We start from the raw sequence: 27359 nt of genomic DNA, 5'->3' as shown, positions 1-27359 counted from the left end.
CGGCTCCTCTGCAAGGCTGCTGCTGCCGGATCGGATTTCTGATGGCCTATCGCTCGGCCCCACTAGCCACTGGCCTCTCAGCAGCCCAGCTGTTGATGGGTCGCGCCCTCAGGACCACTGTGCCGTCCATTCTGATCCCCACAACCAACCATGCTCCGGTACTGCACAGGATGCGACAGCAGCGCGTTCGCCAGAAGGTGGCACATGATACACGGGCAACTGATCATCCCGCCCTGGCGCCTGGGGACGACGTCCGCATCCACCAACCACCTGCCGAAGTTCTCCGGCGTGTGACTCCCCACTCGTTCCTGGTTCGCATGCCTGATGGCTCCGTTCGTAGGCGCAATCGCCGGGCTCTTCGCCTACTTCCACGCTCGCTACGGGAACTTACACCGGTGCCACGCCCTCCTGTTGTTCCTGATATCGACTTTGTGGAGCTTCCTGCCACCATGTCCCTTCCATCGTCGCCCGTGGCCAGGCCCATTCCTCAGCCGGTGATTCCTGACCCACCCTTGTGGCGGTCAACCCGAATTCATCGCCCACCTACTAGACTGGACCTATGAGCCTGTTTGAACATTGAACTCACTGACTTATCATACCACTGTGTTAATATGTTTCTCTTTTTTCTTGTCGTTACAGGAGTTTGTTTTGACGTTTAATATTTCCATGTGTTTTGTTTATGGTACAACCTCGTTGTTATGTCGCACCCGACATCGCCCCTTGTATATAGTTTAGCCCCATGTACATGTTGTAGATATTGCACACACACACATTCAGCTGCACTCAGTACACATCTCTATTTATAACCACATAGGCACATGTTCTTGTAAAAAAAGGGGGGATGTCATGATATTCAGGTAAACATCATGGTGCAAACATACATACTGATGGACAGATCAACGGACCAATCAACACACACACAACACCACAGCCAATCACAGGCAAGAGCATACACACTATAAAACGGGGAACATGACACTTCCCAAGCATTCCAGCAGGAGGCAGCTTAGGGCACAGAGCTCACAGCAAGACACTTAGACATTCACCATGTGCTGAGTGCCTCTCCAATATAGTGTTAGGGCTGGGTCCACAGATTCAAGGGTAATGAACGAACCACAGTTACCAGTTTACCATTGTAAATATTGTCAGTAATAAAACTGAGTTGTACCATCCGCAACCGTGTTGGTTCGTCTATGTAGCAGAGCACCCGACACGACACTCCTGGTGGCGATGGGTTTGCAATCCGGGGTGAGGTTCGCAAACAGGAAGGTGTGTCGGCCTTAAGGGTCGCGAGGCCGCAGACAGTAAAGCGGGGTACAGGGCGACCAAATCTGAAGGTCAGACTTTGAAGGTTACACTGGAAGTGTAAACCCAGGAGTGTAGCCGCGCAGAGGTGGGGAAGGACGTAGAGACGGAAATCTTTGAACTCCCTTCCCTGGACTGTGAGGTTTGCTACACAAAACCCCTTTATCTCCACTGAGTGTGACCCGGAAGCCAGGAGACTTTTTGATTAATGGGGTGGATGAGGAGAGAACAGCGCCTTACCGTGTCAGGGTGTATGAAGCTCTCCGTGCTCCCAGAGTCGATTAGGCAGGACGTCTCGTGCCCGTTGATGAATACGGTCGTCGTAGCAGTTGAGAGTGTTCGAGGCCGAGACTGATCCAGAGTCACCGAGGCTAGTCGCAGAGTTCTCTTCGGGCAGTGCGTGGTCAGCCGAGCTGGGGTCCTGGGGGTTCATCCAAGATGGCGGCTCCCATTGGTCGCACATGGCTGGGGGTGCACACTGCGGCGCCTATCCCACCAACGCGGCGTCCGCGGAACAAGATGGCAGCGCCCGGGGTCCGCACGTGGCCCTGAAATATGAAGATGGCGGCGACCGCTGGCCGCACGGGGACCGTGGAGAAGTTTGTGGTTGTGGTCCGCATTCGCCGCCGGAGACCGCGGCAACCGCACGGGCCTGGCATACCCCCACAAAATGGCCCTTTTTGCCGCATCTCTTGCAGGTGGATGCGCGGGCTAGGCAGCGCTGGCGGGGGTGCTTGGCATGCCCGCAAAAGTAGCAGCGGGCCTCCTCGGGGTTGCAAGAACGCCTTGCAGCGCAGGCCTGTGGGGGGATGGGGGAAGTCTCGGGGTCGGCCGCGGAGGGGTTCCACGCTGTCCAGGGGGCTGCCGTGCGGTCAGGAACGTAAACATGGACGTTCCTGGAGGCCACATCCAGGGAGCCTGCAAGGGTCCGTGCCTCCCTGAGACCCAGGGTGTCCTTTTCTAACAGGCGCTGGCGGATTGGTGACGATAGCATACCTGCCACGAAAGCCTCCCGGACTAAGAGTTCCGTGTGTTCGCTTGCCGAAACTTACGGGCAGCCGCAGCTTCTTCCCAACACCAGGAGTGCACGGTAGAAGTCCTCCAGCGATTCCCCAGGGGTTTGTCGCCTTGTTACAAGCAGGTGCCGGGCGTAGACCTGGTTTACCGGGCGAATATAGTGTCCTTTTAGCAGCTCTATTGCTGCATCGAAGTCTTCCGTTTCCTCGATGAGGGTGTAAATCTCCGGGCTCACCCTTGAGTGCAGGACGTGCAGTTTCTGCTCTCCCTTGGGTGCGTTTTCGGCCGTCCCGAGATACCCTTTAAAGCACGCCAGCCAGTGCTTAAAGATTGCCGCTGCGTTCGCCGCGTGGGAGCTAAGTTGCAGACACTCCGGCTTGATTCGGCGCTCCATCCTTTCTTCTTAAAAAACTAGCTTATTAAATTGATGCACGATCAATGACCACTAAAGCGAGGTTGTAGTCCAACTGAAGGCTTTAATAAGGCTAGATGTTTCCCCCAGAAGCTCAGGTACAGAATGAAGGCTGCTGGGACGGAACGGGTTCTTATACCCCGCCTAGCAGGGCGGAGCTATCATACATTTGAACCAATAGAAAGCATACAGTTTCCACCAATGGTGCTTCAGCCTATCAGGTACCGTAATACCTATAATACCAGAGTGGTGGGTGTGTGGAATGCACTGCCAGCGGAGCTGGAGTCAGAGTCATTCGGGATATTTAAGCGACTCTTGGACAGGCACAGGGACAGCAGTAAATTGAAGGGGTGTAGGTCAGGTTGATCTTCGATTAGGATAAGTGGTTGGCACAACGTCGTGGGCCGAAGGGCCTGCACAATGCCTACTGTTCTATGTTCTAAAAGGAAGTTGGAAGGTTTATCCAGCATGAAGCTAGAGGAGGAAATCTCCTGGGGTTCCCACAGTGAGAGGCAGTTAGCCTTGTGGCAGAGAGCAGTCGGCTTGGAAAGAGCTGTCAGAGCCGTATGTTCAAAGCTGGAGAAGGCAGTGGAACATTCCCAGAGAAAATGAACTCTGGAATTCTAAGTGCCAGTCTGGGAATCTGGTGAGAAATCAAAGTAAATTCCAGAGGGCGTTTGTCCCGCAAGAAAGTGAACGAAACTTCAAGATTTCCGAAGAGAATTCTTGGGGAGGTGTTAGGAACAGGAGATCATTTTAAGTAAGTTATATGTGTGTTTATTAGGAATAAGATACAGCTTTAAGTTTAATTTATTTAGGCACGGTGGCACAGTGGTTAGCATTGCTGCCTCAAGGCACCGAGTAATTACATCAGCTGGGATTCTAACAATTTGGGAGCTCTTTGCAGGATCAGAAATCCTGGAATTTCAGTGGGATCAGTGAATCCTCGACAGATAGAGTATGTGGAAGTTGAGTCTCTGGGCAAAGGAACAGGATTTACTGGAAAGTGATGTACAAGTTGGAATTTCAAAATGGCTTTGACCATCGCTGAGACTTTCCTGGGATTGGAAGATGGTCTCTCAGTCTCTGATGGCAGAATCTCTCTGATTAAAGGGACAGGATTTCTGGTCTGTTCCGGGGACAGGGTCTCTCTGATTAAAGGGACAGGATCTCTGTTCTGTTCCAGGGACAGGGTCTCTGTGATTAAAGGGACAGGATCTCTGTTCTGTTCCAGGGACAGGGTCTCTGTGATTAAAGGGACAGGATCTCTGTTCTGTTCCAGGGACAGGGTCTCTCTCTGATTAAAGGGACAGGATCTCTGTTCTGTTCCAGGGACAGGGTCTCTCTCTGATTGAAGGGACAGGACCTCTGGTCTGTTCCAGGGACAGGGTCTCTCTGATTAAAGGGACAGGATCTCTGTTCTGTTCCAGGGACAGGGTCTCTCTCTGATTAAAGGAACAGGATCTCTGGTCTGTTCCAGGGACAGGGTCTCTGTGATTAAAGGGACAGGATCTCTGTTCTGTTCCAGGGACAGGGTCTCTCTGATTAAAGGGACAGGGTCTCTGTTCTGTTCCAGGGACAGGGTCTCTCTGATTTAAGGGACAGGATCTCTGATCTGTTCCAGGGACAGGGTCTCTCTGATTAAAGGGACAGGATCTCTGTTCTGTTCCAGGGACAGGGTCTCTCTGATTAAAGGGACAGGATCTCTGATCTGTTCCAGGGACAGGGTCTCTCTGATTAAAGGGAAAGGATCTCTGTTCTGTCCCAGGGACAGGGTCTCTCTGATTAAAGGGACAGGGTCTCTGTTCTGTTCCAGGGACAGGGTCTCTGTGATTAAAGGGACAGGATCTCTGTTCTGTTCCAGGGACAGGGTCTCTGTGATTAAAGGGACAGGATCTCTGTTCTGTTCCAGGGACAGGGTCTCTCTCTGATTAAAGGGACAGGATCTCTGTTCTGTTCCAGGGACAGGGTCTCTCTCTGATTGAAGGGACAGGACCTCTGGTCTGTTCCAGGGACAGGGTCTCTCTGATTAAAGGGACAGGATCTCTGTTCTGTTCCAGGGACAGGGTCTCTCTCTGATTAAAGGAACAGGATCTCTGGTCTGTTCCAGGGACAGGGTCTCTGTGATTAAAGGGACAGGATCTCTGTTCTGTTCCAGGGACAGGGTCTCTCTGATTAAAGGGACAGGGTCTCTGTTCTGTTCCAGGGACAGGGTCTCTCTGATTTAAGGGACAGGATCTCTGATCTGTTCCAGGGACAGGGTCTCTCTGATTAAAGGGACAGGATCTCTGTTCTGTCCCAGGGACAGGGTCTCTCTGATTAAAGGGACAGGATCTCTGTTCTGTTCCAGGGACAGGGTCTCTCTGATTAAAGGGACAGGATCTCTGATCTGTTCCAGGGACAGGGTCTCTCTGATTAAAGGGAAAGGATCTCTGTTCTGTCCCAGGGACAGGGTCTCTCTGATTAAAGGGACAGGGTCTCTGTTCTGTACCAGGGACAGGGTCTCTCTGATTAAAGGGACAGGATCTCTGTTCTGTTCCAGGGACAGAGTCTTTGATTTATTGCCCATCCCTAACTGCCCTCCATTTCAGACGGCATTTGAGAGTCAGCCACATTGCTGTGGATTTTATTTTACTCTGATTTTCCCCTGTATAAATGGTGGTGTATTTCCCCAACCCTTAAATTTGGAGTGTTTCAATTCTCTGTGAATAACCTACACAACAAACTCGAGGTGAGATGAAATAAAGAGGTTGGTTTATTTTTACACACACGGGGGCGAGAGGGGTTTCACAATGTCCGCCATATTTTTGCACTCACACAATAAACGGGGGACAAGGGAAAAGGAAGAGGGTTCCGGGAATGACCACAATAAAATACAAGTTATGGGTTTTCCATGTGTCCAGATTCCAGAATCCAAAGTCCAATGGAATGTTTCTTCAGAGGGAGGTTTACTGTTGCGGGAGACCCGTCTTTCCAGCAGTGAGATTTCCATAATGGGGGAAGACACGGAGAGTGAGTTAGTCTGGGAGGAACAAGTTCCAATGTTTCAGCACTTTGCGGGTTTTTAATATATATTTTTATTGAAGAATTTCCATTTTAACAAATACCCAACAAAAGCTCAGGATTGGTGCAGCACAGCAGAAATGTCTCAGCAATACAGAAATACAGGAGAGGACAGGAGGCCGACAATACAGATGGATCAGTATAATCATTAAGCTTGGTGCCTCCGTATGTACCAATGGATATACTGGAGAACAAGGGAGAGGAGGAAAAGGCCATGAAAACATGGTGCACACCTTCCCACGTAGCGAGAAGTCTGAGAACACGCACGAACAGACTCAAAAACAGCATCTTCCCCGCTGTCACCAGACTCCTAAATGACCCTCTTATGGACTGACCTCATTAACACGACACCCTGTATGCTTCATCCGATGCCAGTGCTTATGTAGTTACATTGTATATCTTGTGTTGCCCTATTATGTATTTTCTTTTATTCCCTTTTCTTCTCATGTACTTAATGATCTGTTGAGCTGCTCGCAGAAAAATACTTTTCACTGTACCTCGGTACACGTGACAACAAACAAATCCAATCCAATCCAATCCAAGATCACGGTGCCAGGTTCGGGCGGGTGTCAGAACACATCTCCCCCCAGCTCCAGTCACACCAGAGGCATCAATAACACATCCTTACGTCCGAATCTCGGGTACAAGACCTGTCTGCACCTTTGCAGGAACCAGTCAACGGTTCTCCAACCGCAAAATAACAGAGACATAACATTTCAGAAAAAATCAGCGAGGACGCTGATCCTAAAAAGGATTTATTCAATAAACCACCAGATGCAACAAATCCCCCAACTCCGGCACAGCACAGAACGATCATCGCTCCACACAATTACACAGAGAAGAGCAGCAAATATTCACACAATTGGTTCAGATTCGAATTGATGCAGTCAGCGCCTCCCAAGAGACCAACAATGACAGGATTTAGAAAGTACTACCAAAAGCAGAGGATCTCAGGATAACAGGGACCAAGGTACAGCCCTGAGCACACAGTCCACTGACTTACGCCCCTCACCACAAGACAACAAGGGAAAATCTGCTCATTCGAAACCTCACTCAGCCTCTCAGGACACCCCGGCCAAGAAGGAACCTCCCAAGCAAAAGGGGGCAATGGGAAAACGACCACATTACAAGACCTGGCCCGGCCCTGTCCACCCTCGTACACAGGAGTCAGGAAAGCAAGGATAGTCACACTGTGCCAGGACTCACTACACACCCAACCTCACTCCTCGCCCACCACATCTGAGGGCAGCGCAAGAAGATTCAGGCCGTCCTCCACCAAGGAGACCCCACCCACAAGGAGAGGAAGTTTCGTCGTGACACCCAACAAGTCGGCATCTTGGGAGGGGTGCAATGCCCCCCACCCCCCCACCTCACCCCGGATATGGTAAAGGAAACATCAACACGCTACCGACCCAAGAAATGAAAAGAAACCCTCAAAAGAGAGGAACACCAGGATTAGCCAAATGATGCCAGACAGGGACCAGCACCGTGCACCATCACAAAAAGGATACTCGGGGCAGGGCAGCATAGCTCCATCGAAGACTAAACACTGCCTCCCCAGGGGAGCCCGACTTCAACAAGGAGGGCATTCAGGAAGTCACTATACAAGACCAGTTGGAGGAGGACGTCTATCCCCCCCACTCAGCCTCACCCTCTGACAGAAGAAGGGCTCCAACAACCTCAATCCACAACACAAACTCTCAATCAAACCCTCCAACCCACAGGCTACTCCCTCCCCAATGGCACCCTATCCCGAGATGGGGGGAGCAGACCAGGAGCCCTCAAAAGGGGACAACTAAGGGAAGGGAGACTCACTCCACCACCCAACAGACCCTCGCCCGACACAGTTACTCCTGCCCTACCCGATCAAGTGACCACTGCCACTACCCAGGCAGCCAAGAGAATATTGAAGACGACAAGTTGAACAAGGATTAACCGACCACACCCAGGCGTGCACCATTACACATTTCCCCCCGACTCCAGCAACTCCAGAGACTCCAACCACAGGGAAGAATCACCAGAAACCCAGCCGCATCCAAGATACATGGAGCGGAATCGTGCTCAGCGCGGGGGTGGAGAATGGACCTGAGATCGGGTCAGACGTCGCTCCCGTGATTCTCCGTTCCCCGGAGAACCGCCACAATCGCGCCCGCGCAGTTGACGCGGCGGCAGTCGGGGGCCATTCAAAAAGGGCCCCCGCAGCTATTCTCCAAGTGCAGCTGTCCAAGTTCTCGCCAGCGTGGTTCTCTCATGGTTCCACCCGGCGGGCACTCGGTGTGTCGGCTGCGGACTCAGTCCACCCTGGTGGGGGGGGCGGGGGGGATCATTAACCGGGGAGGGGGGGGCCTCCAGGATGGCCAGGCCATCGATCGGGGCCTCTGATCCGAGGGCGTGCGCGATCTCGGGGGGGGGGAGCGTATCTTCTTGGTGCCGGTCCGCGGTGTGGGCTGGCCATGTCGCGCGGGGCAGCCGACACAGGCCGCCGTCCTGCGCATGCGCGGACCCCCGACCGGAGGTGCAGGGCCCCGTATCGGCAGCCAGAGCTGCGAGGAGCACTCCGGGGCCCTGCTAGACCCCTGCAAATCACAGAATCACCCTGCAGTGATTCGGGTGCGTTTTTCCGCGGACGTGGAGGCAGAGCCCCATTATTGGAGAACCCTGCCCATGATCCCCCCGGAGTTTCGTGGGGAATAAGCATGGATTCCATAAACCCAAAGTGACGAAAATACAAATAAAAAAAGACACAGATATTTCTGTGGGGGCTTCCCTCATCCATGGTGAGGACTTACATAACCGTACCACCCACCACCACACCGACCATCCACCCACCACCCTGCCGTGGGGCTACTTATAATCTCTAAAATACGAGGTGAGGGGTATTGAAAATGTCCTCCTCCTTTGTAAATACAAACATTCCAGCACACCAGAGAAAAAAAGACAAGAACATAGGACATACAGTGCCGAAGGAGGCCATTCGGCCCATCGAGTCTGCACCGGCCCACGTAAGCCCTCACTTCCACCCTATCCCCGTAACCCAATAACCCCTCCTAACCTTTTGTTCATTAGGGACAATTTAGCATGGCCAATCCACCTAACCTGCACGTCTTTGGGCTGTGGGAGGAAACGGGAGCACCCGGAGGAAACCCACGCAGACACGGGGAGAACGTGCAGACTCCGCACAGACAGTGACCCAAGTCGGAATCGAACCTGGGACCCTGGCGCTGCGAAGCCACAGTGCAAATCACTTGTGCTACCGTGCTGCCCGTGTCGGCAGTAAGAACTCTGCCACTCATCAAAAGACTCTGCACCCTCATCAAAACTGCAAACTGGGAGGGGGGAGACTGGGAGGGGATCATGTGATGTGAGCACAGGGGCGGCTGTGTTTTTGCCGGTTCTGAAGCTACTCACCATTTAATCCTTTTATTATCCTGATGCACATCTCATTATGACTTGCTTTTGGTGCATATGTCTTGTACTATGTCCCTGGAAGATCCTGGATAGAGTTTGGCGGTGAGAACCCAAGTTAAGTCAAAAAGCCCTTGTTTGATTGAGGTGGTGGGAGGGGGTTGAGGTGGGTCCCAGCTTGCAGTGGGGGTTTTGCTGGTGAGTGGGTCTACACAAACTTCATGTCACCCTGCCGACACAGTATGATTTTTGCCAGAACAGGATAACAGGCGACCACCGCCTCGGAGCTAATATATCTCACACCCTTGTGAGGAGAATAGACAACAACATAAATCAGCGGCATAGTCACAAGGGAATGAAGTTGAGGATTATTGATGAACTGCAGGATAATAACACCATCCATGGAGTCTGGAAAGGCTAAAGCCAGGGCAGGATTGTCGATCAATATTCAGGATCCCTCCCAAGCTCCATCGAACGAAGCGGCTTCACCTCCGTCACTCTGTCGTCCCGGCACCCAGGCAGCAAGAAACCTCGGCCCCGGCGAGAGGCAATAACCCGATGTGTCCAACTACCTCCAATTCCCCTCGACGAGCATCGATGACAAGACAATCAGACCAGCGGTCGTGACCTCGGACTGACCTCAGGCCTCAAAGACCGGACACGATGTGCTGTCAAACTCAAAAAGATCAGACTTCAAGTCAAGATTGTGAAAGCATGGCAGCTGATTCTCAAATTCAGCCGGGAACTCGTTCCCCTCAAGGGACTGGGCGTGCGAACACTCCCCATCCAGCCCCACCTCTACGAGTTGGTCAGGATAAACGACACACCATACAACAGGATTTCCAAGGACTGAAGATGGGCCCTCACCAGGAAGATTGCCCCATCGAGCAACAGGATTCTCTTCTCCAATTCCACTATTCTCTCAAGGATATTTCACAGTTCATCAAACTGAGCACCAACCAGCTGTACCACGGAGCTGAGACCAGCGTCCACAACATCATTCACAATGGCAGCCATCATCACGATGCTGACAGCACTGTCGGGGTGTAGACCCCTCACCAGCAAAACCCCCACTGCAAGCAGGGACCCACCCCAACCCCCTCCGACATTTTCAATCAGGGGTTTTTGACCTAACTCGGGTTCTCATCATCAAAATATACCCAGGATCTTCCAGGGACATAGTACAAGACATATGCACCAAAAGCAAGTCATAATGAGATGTGCATCAGGATAATAAAAGGACCCGGGTGCTCGCGCACCTGAAGGGGCTGAAGGCGGATGTGGTCATGCTCCAGGAGACACACCTGAAGGTGGCAGACCCGGTAAGATTGAGGAAGGGGTGGGTAGGTCAGGTGTTTCAGTCGGGGCTGGATGCCAAAAATCGAGGGGTGGCGATCTTGGTGGGAAAGAGGGTGTCGTTCGAGGCGTCGAGCATTGTGGCAGATAATGGCGGCAGGTACGTAATGGTAAGTGGTAAGCTGCAAGGGGAAAGGGTGGTGTTGGTCAACGTGTGCGCCCCGAACTGGGACGATGCGAGTTTTATGCGGCGCGTGTTGTGTCGGATCCCGGACTTGGAAGTGGGGGGCCTGATAATGGGGGGAGACTTTAACACGGTGCTGGATCCGGCACTGGATCGCTCCAGGTCTAGGACGGGTAGGAGGCCGGCGGCGGCTAGAGTGTTGAGGGGATTTATGGACCAGATGGGGGGGGGTGGACCCTTGGAGATTTGCAAGGCCGGGGGCTAGGGAATTTTCATTCTTCTCACATGTCCATAAGGCCTATTCCCGGATCAACTTTTTTATTATGAGCAGGGCGCTGATAGGGAGAGTAGAGGATACCGAGTACTCGGCGATAGCCATTTCGGATCACGTCCCGTATTGGATAGACCTAGAGCTGGGGCAGGTGAGGGACAAGCACCCGTTGTGGCGCTTGGAGGTGGGGCTGTTGGCGGACAAGGAGGTGAGCGAGCGGGTCCAAAGAAGCATAGGGAGATACCTGGAGGCCAACGACAACGGGGAGGTCCGAGTGGGGATGGTCTGGGAGGCGCTGAAGGCGGTGGTTAGGGGAGAGCTGATCTCCATTAGGGCCCACAAGGAGAGGAGAGAGCAGAGGGAGAGGCTGGTGGGGGAGATGGTGAGGGTAGACAGGAGGTATGCGGAGATGCCCGAGGAAGGATTGTTGAGGAAGAGGCGCAGCCTCCAGGCCAAATTCGATCTGGTGACCACCAGGAAGGTGGAGGTGCAGTGGAGGAAGGCCCAGGGGGCGATTTATGAATATGGGGAAAAGGCAAGTCGGATGCTGGCGCATCAGCTTCGGAAGCGGGATGCAGCTGGGGAGATTGGGGGAATTAAGGACAGGGGAGGGAGTGTGGTGTGGAGTTGGGTTGGCATCAATGGGGTCTTCAGGGACTTTTATGAGGAATTGTACCGGTCCGAGCCCCCACTGGAGGAGGGAGGGATGGGCCGCTTTCTGGACCAACTAAAGTTCCCGAAGGTGGAGGAGGGACTGGTGGCGGGATTAGGGGCCCCAATTAGGTTGGAGGAGCTGGCCAAAGGGATAGGGAGCATGCAGGCGGGAAAGGCACCGGGGCCGGACGGTTTCCCGGTCGAATTTTACAAAAAATATGTGGACCTGTTTGGGCCCGTTGCTGGTTAGGAACTTCAATGAGGCAAAGGAGGGGGGGGCGTTGCCCCCGACGATGTCCCGTGCACTGATCTCCTTGATCCTGAAGCGGGACCAGGATCCCCTGCAGTGTGGGTCTTACAGGCCGATTTCATTGTTAAATGTAGATGCCAAGGTGCTGGCGAAGATCTTAGCAACGAGAATTGAGGATTGTGTGCCGTAGGTCATCCACGAAGACCAGACGGGGTTCGTGAAGGGGAGGCAGTTGAATGTGAATGTGTGGAGGCTCCTGAACGTTATTATGGTGCCAGCAAGGGAGGGGGAGGCGGAGAGTGGGGGGTACTTGTGGGAGGTGCTGAAGAGGTTCGGGTTTGGGGACGGGTTCGTTAGGTGGGTTAGGCTGTTGTACGAGGTCCCGATGGCGAGTGTGGCCATGAACAAGAGGAGGTCTGAGTACTTTTGGTTGCATCGAGGGGCGAGGCAGGGGTGTCCCCTGTCCCCCCTGCTCTTTGTGCTGGCGATTGAACCCCTGGCTATGGCACTGAGGGAGTCGAGGAACTGGAGGGGGTTGGTGCGGGGTGGGGAGGAGCATAGGGTGTCGCTCTATGCGGCGACTTGCCGCTATATGTGGCGGACCCGGTGGGGGGAATGCCGGAGGTAATGAGGATCCTCAGGAAGTTCGGGGATTTCTCAGGGTACAAGCTCAACATGGGGAAGAGCGAGCTGTTTGTGGTTCACCCAGGGGACCAGGAGAGGGGGATTGGCGAGCTCCCACTAAAAAGGGCGGAGAGGAGCTTCAGGTATTTGGGGGTCCAGGTGGCCAGGAGCTGGGGGTCCCTGCATATACTTAATTTCACGAGGCTGGTGGAGCAAATGGAGGAGGAGTTTATAAGGGGTGGGACGCGTTGCCGCTGTCCCTGGTGGGTAGGGTGCAGTCAGTAAAGATGACGGTGCTCCCAAGGTTTTTGTTCCTGTTCCAGTGCCTCCCCATTCTTATCCCGAAGGCCTTCTTTAGGCGGGTCAACAGGAGCATAACGGGGTTTGTGTGGGCGCGAGGGACTCCGAGGGTGAGAAGGGTGTTCCTGGAGCGGAGTAGGGATGGGGGGGGCTGGCGCTGCCCAACCTCTGTGGGTAATACTGGGCTGCCAATGCGGCGATGGTGCGCAAGTGGGTGATGGAGGGGGAGGGGGCTGCATGGAAGAGGCTGGAGACGGCGTCTTGTGAGGGTACGAGTCTGGAGGCGCTGGCAACGGCGCCGCTGCTGCTCCCTCCAATGAGGTATACCACGAGCCCGGTGGTGGCGGCTGACTTAAAATTTGGGGGCAATGGAGGTGGCACGGGGGGAAGTGGGGGCCTCGGTGTGGACCCTGATGCGGGTGAACCACCAGTTTGTCCCAGGGATAACAGATGGAGGGTTTTCGGGGTGGCACAGGGCAGGGATACAAAGGTTGGGGGACCTGTTTGTGGACGGGAAGTTCGCGAGCCTGGGTGAGCTGGAGGAGAAGTACGGGCTCCCCCCGGGGAACACCTTTAGATATTTACAGGTAAGGGCGTTTGCCAGGCGGCAAGTGGTGGAATTCCCGTGGCTACGGCCACGCACAGTACAGGCCAGGGTGCTCTCGCGGGGGGTGGGTGGGAGTGGGGAGGATCTCGGCAACATACCAGGTGATGCAGGAGGAGGGCTCGGTGGTGGAGTTGAAAGGTAAGTGGGAGGAGTTGGGAGAGGAAATCGAGGAGGGAACTTGGGCAGATGCCCTATGGAGGGTGAACTCTTCCTCTTCGTGCGCGAGGCTCAGCCTCATACAGTTTAAGGTGCTGCACAGGGCACACATGACCGGGACAAGGATGAGCCGGTTCTTTGGGGGTGAGGACAGGTGTGTTAGGTGCTCAGGAAGCCCAGCAAACCATGCCCAGTGCTGGAGGAATTTTTGAAGGGCGTAGCGAGGATGGTGTCGAGGGTGGTAGGATCCAGGGTCAAACCGGGCTGGGGGCTCGCAATATTTGGGGTTGCAGAGGAGCCGGGAGTGCAGGAGGCGGAAGAGGCTGGTATTCTGCCCTTTGCGTCCCTGGTAGCCCGGCGAAGGATTCTTCTTCAGTGGAAGGATGCGAGGCCCCCAAGCGTGGAATCCCGGATCAACGATATGGCGGGGTTTATTAAATTGGAGAGGGTGAAATTTGCCTTAAGGGGATTGGTGCAAGGGTTCTTCAGGTGGTGGCAACCGTTCTTGGACTTCCTGGCAGAACGGTAGACAATGGTCAGCAGCAGCAGCAACCCGGGGGGGGGGGGGGGGGGGGGGGTTCTATTTTATTTGTGTTTGTCTATACTGAGGGATCTGAGGGGGTGTATATATTTGTTATGTGTTAATTCGGGGTGTTAATATATTATTTATGTATAGGTGGAGGGGGCACTGGGTTGTTTTGTTTTGTATTTAATTCTATTGGGTTCCTTTTACATTTTGTTGTTGATATTTTGTGAAAACTTTAATAAAAATTATTTTTTCAAAAAAGAATAAAAGGATTAAATGGTGAGTAGCTTCAGAGCTCGCAAAAACACAGCTGCTCCTGTGCTCACATCACGTGACCCCCTCCCAGTTTCCCCCATCCCAGTTTGTGATGAGGGTCAGAGTTCTTGCTGCTGCCACGCGCTTGATGGTATGATGTGGACAGCGCAGTCTGCTTGCCTGGAGCTACTGTTTCCTTCAGAGATCCAGCAGCGACTGCCTGAGTTCAGTTCCACAGGACAATGTTACAAGTGCGAGCAGCTTGGGGAACATAGATCAATGATGAAACATGTCCTTCGCAAAATTTTCTAATACAATCACAAAACTCCACTTAAAAAGAATACATCTAAACACTTTCAAATAAGCAACAACAACAACAAAAATAAGACACGGCAGAGGAGGTCATTCGGCCCATCGAGCCTGCACCGGACCTTGGAAGGAGTGAGAATTTGTTTCCCTCCAGTACGGATGAAATGATCAATCGAACACCAAGTCACTTTGACATACGTTTATTCTCGGCCGGAGCTGCACCACTGTGCTTCGGGGGAGCACAGCAGCAAGCCAAAGTTAATACATCCGACAGTAGTTTATATACAATATATGACACTGTTTCTTTTCTGAGGACAGCCCCCTTAGAGGAGGCCTACATTACGGCATTCTGTTGCTCTCAGCTTAGTTATAGTTATCTTTAAAATTAGGAACCATTCCCAAGGCCGTTACTGCAATTTGGCAGGTGCAAAAGCAGAAGCGATTACAAAGCCTTGACATTCCAGTTTACACAAAGCTCTATTTTATCTTGAGCCAAACTCTCATTAAAACTCTCAGGAGCACCCCACTTAAGCCCGCAACTCCGCCCCATACCCGTAACCCAGGAACCCACCCAACCCCTTTAGACACTAGCGGCAATTTAGCATGGCCAATCCACCTAACCTGGACTATGGGAGGAAACCGGAGCACCCGGAGGAAACCCACGCACACACGGGGAGGATGTGCAGACTCCGCACAGACAGTGACCCAAGCCGGGAATCGAACCCAGGACCCTGGAGCTGTGAAGCGACAATGCTAACCACTTAACAACTGTGCTACCGTGCCGCCCGAGGTCATATGACACACCTCCCATCATTCCTCCGAGATGTTGCACGAAGGATGTATTTTCCCAGGGCTGGAAACTTGAGGTGTTCAGTTGGAATCCGGGTTTTGTTTTTTATCCTTGGAGACACTGGTTGCAGGTTGACTGAATGTGGCCCCCTTGTTGAAACCTCTGTGTTGGAACAGTTAATGCTGAGGCTATTGGCACCATTATTGGAGATTAGGACCAGATGCCTTTGTGGGTAACTGGCTGGGCACAGACAGCCCGTCTGCTGGGACAGTGTGTCGGCTCGGCTGGAATGTTCATGTGATGCGAGGTGTGTCACATTCCAGGATGTTTGAGCCGTTAGCCTTTGTTCACTTTGAAATTGCTCAGAAACTCCCAGAAACCAGCATGTGACCGTTAGCTCAGCTATTGTACATTTTGTAAAATCACACTGACAGCAGGTGAAAGGTCTCTCCCCAGTGTGAACTCGCTGGTGCGTCAGCAGGTTTGATGAGTGACTGAATCGCTTCCCAAACACGGAGCAGGTGAACGTGCTGGTGTTTTAGCAAATTGGATGAAGCAATGAATTTCTTATCACACTGAGAGCAGGTGAATGGTCTCTCCCCAGTGTGAACTCGCTGGTGTCTCTGTGGGTCAGATAACTGATTAAACCCTTCTCACGGAGCGGCCCGTGGCCTGGTGGTTAGCACTGCAGCCTACGGCGCTGAGGACCCCGGCCCTGGGTCACTGTCCGTGTGTAGTTTGCACATTCTCTCCGTGTCTGCGTGGGTTTCTCCCCCACAGCCCAAAGATGTGAAGGTTCGGTGGATTGACTGTACTAAATTGCCCCATAATTGGAAAAAAATTATAATTGGGTACTCTAAATTTTTTTTTTTTTAAACAAAATCCCTACTCACACACAGAGCGGAGGGAAGGCCTCCCTCCAGTGCGAACTCGCAGAAGTTTCCGCAGTGTAGACAAATCAATGAATCCTTTCCCACAATCGGAGCAGGTGAACAGTGTCTCCGGGGTGTGAATGCGCAGGTGTTTCCGCAGGGCAGATGAATCAATGAATCTCTTCCCACAGTCAGAGCAGGTGAATGGCTTCTCCCCGGTATGGCGACGTCGATGGATTTCCAGCTGGGATGGGTAAATAAATCCCTTCTGACAATCTGAACATTTCCAGCGTTTCTCCATGGCCTCTACAGATTCAACAATGATTTGAAGCCTCGTCCACACACAGAATACAACCTCTCCCCACTGTGATTGGTGGAATTTTGTTCAGACTGTAACTGTTCAAAGCTCTTTCCACAGTTCGTGCAATTGGTTGCACAGTGGTTAGAACTGCTGCCTCACAGCGCCAGGAACCCTGGATAAGTGGAGCTTGTTCAAGGATCAGCTACTGCGTGTTCTTGATAAGTATGTACCGGTCAGGCAGGGAGGAAGGCGTCGAGCAAGGGAACCGTGGTTTACCAAAGAAGTGGAATCTCTTGTTAAGAGGAAGAAGGAGGCCTATGTGAAGATGAGGTGTGAAGTTTCAGTTGGGGCGATGGATAGTTACAAGGTAGCGAGGAAGGATCTAAAGAGAGAGCTAAGACGAGCAAGGAGGGGACATGAGAAGTATTTGGCAGGTAGGATCAAGGGAAACCCAAAAGCTTTCTATAGGTATGTCAGGAATAAAAGAATGACTAGGGAAAGAGTAGGACCAGTCAAGGACAGGGATGGGAAGTTGTGTGTGGAGTCTGAAGAGATAGGCGAGATACTAAATGAATATTTTTCGTCAGTATTCACTCAGGAAAAAGATAATGTTGTGGAGGAGAATGCTGAGACCCAGGCTAATAGAATAGATGGCATTGAGGTATGTAGGGAAGAGGTGTTGGCAATTCTGGACAGGCTGAAAATAGATAAGTCCCCGGGTCCTGATGGGATTTATCCTAGGATTCTCTGGGAGGCCAGGGAAGAGATTGCTGGACCTTTGGCTTTGCTTTTTATGTCATCATTGGCTACAGGAATAGTGCCAGAGGACTGGAGGATAGCAAATGTGGTCCCTTTGTTCAAAAAGGGGAGCAGAGACAACCCCGGCAACTATAGACAGGCGAGCCTCACGTCTGTAGTGGGTAAAGTCTTGGAGGGGATTATAAGAGACAAGATTTATAATCATCTAGATAGGAATAATATGATCAGGGATAGTCAGCATGGCTTTGTGAAGGGTAGGTCATGCCTCACAAACCTTATCGAGTTCTTTGAGAAGGTGACTGAACAGGTAGACGAGGGTAGAGCAGTTGATGTGGTGTATATGGATTTCAGCAAAGCGTTTGATAAGGTTCCCCACGGTAGGCTATTGCAGAAAATACGGAGGCTGGGGATTGAGGGTGATTTAGAGATGTGGATCAGAAATTGGCTAGCTGAAAGGAGACAGAGGGTGGTGGTTGATGGGAAATGTTCAGAATGGAGTTCAGTTACAAGTGGAGTACCACAAGGATCTGTTCTGGGCCGTTGCTGTTTGTCATTTTTATCAATGACCTAGAGGAAGGCGCAGAAGGGTGGGTGAGTAAATTTGCAGACGATACTAAAGTCGGTGGTGTTGTCGATAGTGTGGAAGGATGTAGCAGGTTACAGAGGGATATAGATAAGCTGCAGAGCTGGGCTGAGAGGTGGCAAATGGAGTTTAATGTAGAGAAGTGTGAGGTGATTCACTTTGGAAGGAATAACAGGAATGCGGAATATTTGGCTAATGGTAAAGTTCTTGGAAGTGTGGGTGAGCAGAGGGATCTAGGTGTCCATGTACACAGATCCCTGAAAGTTGCCACCCAGGTTGATAGGGTTGTGAAGAAGGCCTATGGAGTGTTGGCCTTTATTGGTAGAGGGATTGAGTTCAGGAGTCAGGAGGTCATGTTGCAGCTGTACAGAACTCTGGTACGGCCGCATTTGGAGTATTGCGTACAGTTCTGGTCACCGCATTATAGGAAGGACGTGGAGGCTTTGGAGCGGGTGCAGAGATTTACCAGGATGTTGCCTGGTATGGAGGGAAAATATTATGAGGAAAGGCTGATGGACTTGAGGTTGTTTTCGTTGGAGAGAAGAAGGTTAAGAGGAGACTTAATAGAGGCATACAAAATGATCAGGGGGTTGGATAGGGTGGACAGTGAGAGCCTTCTCCCGTGGATGGAAATGGCTGGCACGAGGGGACATAACTTTAAACTGAGGGGTAATAGATATAGGACAGAGGTCAGAGGTAGGTTCTTTACGCAAAGAGTAGTGAGGACGTGGAATGCCCTACCTGCTACAGTAGTGAACTCGCCAACATTGAGGGCATTTAAAAGTTTATTGGATAAACATATGGATGATAATGGCATAGTGTAGGTTAGATGGCTTTTGTTTCGGTGCAACATCGTGGGCCAAAGGGCCTGTACTGCACTGTATCGTTCTATGTTCTATGTTCTATGTTCTAACCCGGGTTCAATTCCGGCCTCGGGTCACTGTCTGGGTGGTGTTTGTACATTCTCCCCATGTCTGCGTGGGTTTCCTCTGGGTACTCCGGTTTACAAAGAAAAGTCCAATGTTGTGCAGGTTAGGCGGAATGGCCATGCTAAATTGCCCCTTAGTGTGCAAGTTAGATGGGGTTACGGGGATACGGCGGGGGTGTGGGCCTAGGTAGCGTGCTCTTTCAGAGGGTTGGTGCAGACTGGATGGGCCAAATGGCACTGTATGAATTCTATGAATGGAACACAGTAACCTGGGTGCTTGTGTGTCTCGGTGCTTTTCCAGTCATATTGATGCTTAAAATCTTTTTAATAAGGCGGAACAGACAAATATTTCTACTTCTAGATTCAAAGGTCGATGGTATACAGGTCACGATGAATTGAGTGACTGTTGGCTCTGAACGTGGGGCGGAATTCTCCGGAAACAGCGCGATGTCCGCCGACTGGCGCCCAAAACGGCGCAAATCAGTCTGGCATCGCGCCGCCCCAAAGGTGCGGAATGCTCCGCATCTTTGGGGGCCGAGCCCCAACCTTAAGGGGCTAGGCCGGCGCCGGACGAATTTCCGCCCCACCAGCTGGCGGAAAAGGCCTTTGGTGCCCCGCCAGCTGGCGCGGAAACGACATCTCCGGGCAGCGCATGCGCGGGAGCGTCAGCGGCCGCTGACGGCATTCCCGCGCATGTGCAGTGGAGGGAGTTTCTTCCGCCTCCGCCATGGTGGAGACCATGGCGAAGGTGGAAGGGAAAGAGTGCCCCCACGGCACAGGTGGGCCCTGATCGCGGGCCAGGCCACCGTGGGGGCACCCCCCAGGGACCAGATCACCCCGCGCCCCCCCCCCCCCCCAGGACCCCGCCCGTGCGGCCTTGTCCCACCGGTAAGGTAGGTGGTTTAATCTACGCCGGTGGGACAGACATTTTAGCGGCGGGACTTCGGTCCATCCGGGTGGGAGAATCGCGGGGGGGGCCGCCAACCGGCGCGCCGCGATTCCCACCCCCGCCAAATATCCGGTGGTGGAGAATTCGGCAACTGGCGGGGGCGGGATTCACGCCAGCCCCCGGCGATTCTCCGACCCGGCGGGTGGTCGGAGAATCTCGCCCGTGATGTTTGGCTTTAGATTTCTGTCTGTAATTCCTCTTCTAAAAATATCCAGTAAAGCAATTTGTGAAAGTCATCACTGTCAGTGCAGGATAGAAATTCTGAACAGACGTTTGGTTTGAGATTTCTGTCTGTAAACCCTTCCCATCCAGTATCCTGTGAAAGGAGTTTACAAACGTCGTCACTGACCATACAGGACAGGAATTCAGTTCTTGTGTTTATGCAACATTCTTTCCACTCTCAATTAGTGAAAAGCTGTAAATCTCCATCCCCCACACTCTCCCTCCATGCTCACTCTGCTGTATCTGATATTCACCCTCCCCCAATTCTCCTGAAGGTGCTGATTCAGGCTGATTGACAGATCCCTGCTCACTGCTTCCTGTCCTGGACAAAGGGACCTGAAAATCTTCATGCAGACTGCCAGACAGATATATATCTATAGTCTGGACTAAAAATGTGTAACTTAGAGACTGGATTCACTTCCTTTCCCTTCAGTTGCTGCAAGTCACCCACTGAAGGTCAGAATGAGAAAAGAAATGGAAAGAGGGAGACATTGAGGGGAAGCTGCGCATGTGCGGGGGAGTGCCCAGCCCCCTGACCTGGCTGCTGAGGTGCTGACCAATGGGAAGACAAGGACGACCGGAAGGCGTCTGGTCCTCCAGCCAATCAGACCGCGGGCTGATGAAGCTTTAGGGTCACACAGACTGAAACCTCCTCCTGTCTCCAACATCTGTGAGTAAAACACTTTCTTTTTTTTCCCCTTTCCATTTCTTTTCTCATTCTCACCTTCAATTGGTCACTTGCAGCAACTGAAGGGAAAGGAAGTGAATCCAGGGAGGGTGCAGACTCTGGAAAGCTTGGCCCAGGTCTCTCCCTCTCTCTGAAAGACATTGACAGCCTTTGGTCCCTCAGCTTGACACATTTATTTGTCTGGCTAAAAGGATGGTCTCTTTCCCAATGTTCACAATTAAAGGGGTGGTTTCCCCAGGAGATGGCTGGCATTTAAGGGGACAGTAAATTAATGTAGGGTGCAGAAATGACCAATCAAAAAGAAAATGCTGGAAAATCTCAACAGGTCTGGCAGCATCTGTGGGAGAGAAAAGGGCTAAAATGTTATGAGTCCAGATGACCCTTTATCAAAGCTTTGATTAGATATATTATTGATGGTTCTATAATAAAGTACATTTATTATTATTTCCAGTTGTGTAACATTGTACTGTGGCTACGTTATATATTTCCAGTCATCTCCTCCCTCAGAGGGTTGTTAGTCTCTGCATTTCTCTTCCACAGGGACCAGTGGAGTCTGGGGGTCACTGAATATATTCACGGCTGAGTTAGACAGATTTCTGATTGACGAGGGAGTCAAGGGTTATGGAGAATTGGCAGGAAAATGGAGAGAAAGTTGAGATGAAGAGAGATTTCCTCACTCGAGGATGTGGTAAAGCTATGGAATTCTCTACCCCAGAGGACTGGAGCCTCAGTCATCAAATATTTTCAAGACAGAGATTGATAGGTTTCTAGATATTGAAGATATCAAGGGGATAGTTTAGGAAAATGGTGCTGAGGCAGATTGGTCAACGATTTCATTGAATGGTTGAGCAGGCTCGATGTGCTGCAGCTCCTATTTGATATGACCTCTGTGTTCAGGACAGGAAGGAGTGAGCATGGATCTGTCAATCAGCCTGATTCAGCACCTTCAGGAGAATTGGGAGGGTGGATATTAGATACAGCAGAGTGAGAATGGAGGGAGAGTGTGTGGGATTGAGATTTACAGCTTTTGCGGAACAAGAGAGCAAAGAATGTTCCGTATAAACCAAAGGACACTGTACTGACAGCGATGTCTGGTGTGATTTATTTTTACAGAATTTTAGAAAACGAGGAATTACAGACAGAAATCGCAAACGTCACATCGAGGTCTGATAGAGTCACTCGACTCATTGGCACCTGAATTTCATCGGCCTTTGAACCTAGAAGGAGAAATGTTTGCCCAATGTGTCGGTTTGAAAACATTTTAAACCTCAGTGTGACTGGAAAAGCACAGAGACCCCCCCCCCCCGTACACTTGTTCTGTGTGTGGACTGGAGAGACAAGGAGACACAAAACATGAAGAAACCATGGAAATGTGGGGATTGTGGGAAAGGATACAGCTCCCCATCAGAACTGGAAATTCATCGGCGCATTCACACTGGGGAGAAGCCATTCACCTGCCCTCAGTGTGGGAAGGGATTCAGTCGTTCCTCCAGCCTGGAGACACACCAGCGAGTTCACACTGGGGAGAGGCCATTCACCTGCTCTCAGTGTGAGAAGAGATTCAGTCATTCATCCACCCTGCAGACACACCAGCGATTTCACACCGGGGAGAGACCATTCACCTGCTCCCGGTGTGGGAAGAGATTCAGTCATTCATCCACCCTGCAGATACACCAGCGAAGTCACACCGGAGAGAAGCCATTCACTTGCTCTGAGTGTGGTAAAGGATTCAGTGCTTCATCCAACCTGCGGACACATAAGCGAGTTCACACTGGGGAGAGGCCATTCACCTGCTCTCAGTGTGGGAAGGGATTCACTCAGATATCCCACCTGTTGAAGCACATGCGAATTCACTCCGGGGAGAAGCCATTTACCTGTTCTGTGTGTGGAAAGGGATTCAGTGATTTATCCACCCTGCAGATACACCAGCGAGTTCACACTGGGGAGAGACCTTTCTCCTGCTCTGAGTGTGGGAAGGGATTCAGTCATTTATGCACCCTGCAGATACACCAGCGAGTTCACACTGGGGAGAAGCCATTCACTTGCTCTGAGTGTGGTAAAGGATTCCGTGCCTCATCCAACCTGCAGACACACAAGCGAGTTCATACTGGGGAGAGGCCATTCACCTGCTCTCAGTGTAGGAAGGGATTCACGCAGTTAACCCATCTGCGGACACACCAGCGCGTTCACACCGGGGAGAGGCCATATACCTGTGCCAAGTGTGAGAAGACATTCAATCAGTTATCCCACCTGCGGGTACACCAGGGAGTTCACACTGAGGATCGGCCATTCACCTGCTCTCAGTGTGGGAAGGGATTTATCCAGTCATCCAGCCTGCTGATACACCAGCAAATTCACACCGGGGAGAGGCCGTTCACCTGCTCTGAATGTGGGAAGGGATTCACTGATCCAGGCACCCTGAGGAGGCACCAGCGAGTTCACACTGGAGAGAGGCCATTCATCTGCTCCCAATGTGGGAAGGGATTCAGTGTTTCCTCGCACCTGCTGAGACACCAACACGTTCACAAGTGATTACAGGGGCTGGATTCTGATGTTATTGGTTCTGCTCTCAATTACACCCAGGACTGCATTTTGTTCACTCTGAAAGTTGGTCAACAAGGATTGGTTTGAGAGATTCTTAATGATGAACTGGCCGGTCTCATGACTTTGCCTCCAGTGGGCCGATGCTCTTTGAACCTTGTTGGGAATACCCAGTTTCAGATTTTACAAGGATCACAGAGTGAAGCAGTGTATGGAAGTTAAAATATAGTTCTCATTTCTGTTTCGATCCCCCCAAATTATGCCACATTGCCATGAAGATGGGCTATGGTGGTTACATGGTGCTTTTGTTTAATTTATCAGCGTGTTTCTCACAGAAGGAAACTTTCAAAGTCTGAGGGGCAAGTTGTCTGTGATCGATTCGGAAATTACAATAAAAACTGTGACGATAGACTGGCAATCGCTAGCACTTCAGGAATTCTTACATATATACATAAATTATAGATTCCTTTAAGAAACAAAAATCCAACAGGAAATGTGATGCAACCGTGGCTAACAAGAAAAGTTAAAGATTCCATCAGATCAAAGGAAGAGGCTCATAAAGCAGCAAAAATAGTAGAAACCTGAGGATTGGGAACTTGTTTTAGAATTCAGCAAAGGAGGACAAAGAAACTGATAAAGAGAAAGTAGAATATGAGGGCAAACTGGGGAGAAACATAAAAACCGACTGGAAAAGCTCCTACAGGAATGTGAAAAGATTAACAACGACCAAATTCCATTCCAGGCAGAGACAGGAGAGTTTATAATGGGGAATAAGGAAATGGCAGAGAAACTAAACAATGTGTGTGTCTTCACGGAGGAAGATACAGAAATTATCCCCAAAACCACTGGAGAATCAATGAACTAGTGCAGTCTTTTTCAAACTATTTTTCCCGGGACCCACTTTTACCAACCGGCGGACCTTTGGGACCCATGTCAGCCGACCTTAGCGACCCATGCTGGCCAAGATTTCTGCTAAGGCCTTCAGCTGACGATTTAAGTTCTCGCTGCATTCTTCGGAAAAAAGTCAGGACGTTTGTCCTCAAACCCGCCATGCTTAGTCTTCAAATGCCTTTGAAGATTTGCTGGTTTTAAACTCACATTTGCCAGTACTTCCCTGTATATAACACACATGGGCTTTGCATCCTAATTTGCAGTGGCACAATTAAAGCCATATCTCAAGAAATCATCTTTATACTGCTTTGGTCCCAATTTCAGTTTCTTCTTACTGCGTTGTTTATCAGAGGCCCTGGGGCTCTGTATGCAGCTCACAGCAGCACTGCTTTGTCCTACCGTGGGCTCTACTGTGAAGCTGTCTCCAGCAGATTCAGTTGTGCGATCCTGACCTGTTTGTGTCTCTGGCCCTCTCTTCCTTATTACAAAATAATCCATCTTCAGTTCTTCACAGAGTCCTGTTGCTTGCGCGCTGGCAGCTACAAAATGGCCGAATCTCCCCTCCATGATTTTGTGCCCAAAGCACGACCTAAAGGGTGCGTGGCATCAGTGTATGTGCCGGCCGCGTGACCTTCTCTCTGCCGCTGCCTCTGGCAGGAAGACTCCATCGTTCATATTTAATTTTTTTTTTTAATTTTGAAACTTTATTTCCAATACCTGATTTTTCCAAGTTCCTGACTTTTTGAGACTGAAAATTAAAACAATCTAAGTTGACCATGCGCATCCTTGACATTTACACACAGACTTTGTTTTAAATATATTCCCATTTCTTGAGGAACTTAAACAAGTATAGAAAAAAGTGCAGTCTAGATTTTACTTTCTAAACTATGACTTTATACTAGATGAAGTAACTTGTCAAACACACACAATGTCACAATATTTCTTACTGATTCCACTGCATTGCACTATCTAAACATCCAAGTCATCTCCTTCTCCATTCTCACCAACAGCACTTACTTCCTGGTTTCCAGAGACTGGCGACACAAAGTGATGCCTGAATGTTTCTTCCAGTGTTGACATGTGTCAGCCATACTGACTGGCCTTGTCTGGTCGGTATTCCTCGCCGACAAACCTGGCCTGGCTTCCTTCCCACTGTCCAGTAGCTGCATCCACCCCAGTGGATAATAGACTGCTGACCACTTCCCGATCGGTACTTCACATCGTGAGAGTGCAAGCGGACTTTGTGCCAGCCATTGAACAGCTTGACAATGGAACCGCAGGTCGCATACTACCGATCGGTGGTGGGACGAGCACCGGAGCAGAGGCCTGTCAGCCCCTGCCCCCACCCCGCTCTGCGCACGGTTACCAGCACACAGCCCGGCCTTGCACTGCCCAGCCCCCTCAAACGCTGCAAACAATTGGACACTGCCCACAGCCGGCATTCTTAACATTCGCTCACGGCCGTTGGGGTCTTCTTTCCGCGATTGGGAACACCACAACAGATCACTCCACAAACACCCGACACCCGCCCGCGGTTTGTGACCCTGAGTTTGAAAAAACCTGTAGGAGGGCAAATGCTACAATCTATTATAACGGATGTGACAACATACAAATTAGGAATAAGGGGGTGGGAATCAAGCCAGCCACTTTAAACCCATTCCAGCAATTAAGGAACCTTTTACTCGGGTCCGAACTGATTGCTTGGGACCTCTGCCTAAAACAAAGAGTAGTAATCAGTATCTGTTGATCATATTGGATGTGTCTACTAGATTTCAGGAGGCAATTCCATTAAGAAACAATACAGTTAAGAGGGTTGTAAAGGAGTTAACCAATTTTTTTTTCTTAATATGGACCGCCAAAAGAAATACAATCAAATCTGGGATCCAATTTTATGTCAAAATTATTCAAGGAAGTTATGATAGCTTAGAAATAAAGCAATTGAACTCAACAGAGTATCATCCGGAATCACAAGGGGCGTTAGAAAGGCGGCATCAAACTCTAAAGACCATGTTGAGGGCTTATCGTCAGGATTATCCAGAGGTTTGGGATAAAGGAATTCCATTTGTACTATTTGCAATTAGGGATGCACTGAATGAATTGGGGTGTGGGCGTCACTGGTTAGCTCAGCATTTATTACCCATCCCTAGTTGCCCTTCAGTAGGTGATGGTGATTTGCCTTTTTGAACCGCTGCAGTCTGCTATGTGGCAGCCGTATGTATCACCTACAGGATGCACTGCAGTAACTCACCAAGGTTCCTGAGACAGCACCTTCCAAACCCACGACTGCGACCATCTAGAAGGACAAGAGCAGCAGATACCTGGGAACCCACCACCTGGAGGTTCCCCTCCAAGTCACTCACCACCCCGACTTTGAAATATATCGCCGTTCCTTCACTGCAACTGGGTCAAAATCCTGGAATTCCCTCCCTCACAGCACAGTGGGTGTACCCACACCTCAAGGACTGCAGTGGTCTAGAAGGCAACTCGCCACCACCTTCTGAAGAGCTACTCGGGATGGGCAATAAATGCTGACCTAACCAGCGATACCCACATCCCGTAGATGAATAAAATAAAAAAATCCAGATGGTTCTGAATTTGATATTCATCAAATTACATTGGATAATGAAGATGTATTAAGAAATTGGGATAAATTATTGAGTTACCTTCCGGAGGAAAATTATAAAGAGTTACTGTAGTCACAAAGAGCTGTGTGTGTGGGAATAAATTGGGAAGTATGGAAGCAATTATGCATGATGTAGGACATGCTATTTCCATTAAACCACATCCCCACAGACTCAATCCACTAAAGTTAGCACAGGTACAAAAGGCAATTGGCAGCATGCTTAAGGATGATATCATTGAACTGAGTTGCAGAGATTGGAGCTCACTGATTGTCATGGTACCAAAACCAGATGGAACAAAACACTTGTGTGTGGACTGCAGAAAGGTCAACGCGGTTACAAAGTCAGATTCGTATACCGTTCCACGTTTGGAAGACTGTCGAAAAAGTGGGACAAGCAAATTAGATTACCAAACTTGACTTACTTAAAGGATATTGGCAAGTACCTTTATCAGACAGGGCGAAGGAATTTTCGTCTTTTGTGATGCCAAATGGTCTGTATCTGTTTTAACGCCATGCCATTTGGAATGAAGAATGCACCAACAACATTCCAAAGATTAACCAACAAAGTCATTTCTGGA

At 50.7% G+C, this 27359-nt stretch overlaps 1 protein-coding gene across 1 annotated transcript in view; it reads left to right on the top strand.

Annotated features, from left to right (window-relative positions):
- The window catches only part of LOC140418073 (uncharacterized), a 76737-nt gene that overhangs the window by 26615 nt on the left and 22763 nt on the right, over window positions 1-27359 (top strand). Inside the window, 1 exon segment of the mRNA XM_072501498.1 lies at window positions 21987-23254. Coding sequence (XP_072357599.1) covers window positions 21987-23254 — 1268 coding nt within the window.

The sequence above is a fragment of the Scyliorhinus torazame genome, chromosome 5 (genome assembly GCF_047496885.1).
Source record: "Scyliorhinus torazame isolate Kashiwa2021f chromosome 5, sScyTor2.1, whole genome shotgun sequence".
Lineage (NCBI taxonomy): Eukaryota > Metazoa > Chordata > Chondrichthyes > Carcharhiniformes > Scyliorhinidae > Scyliorhinus > Scyliorhinus torazame.
Note: the sequence above shows the minus strand (reverse complement) of the source record. Positions and strands in the feature narration are given on the sequence as shown.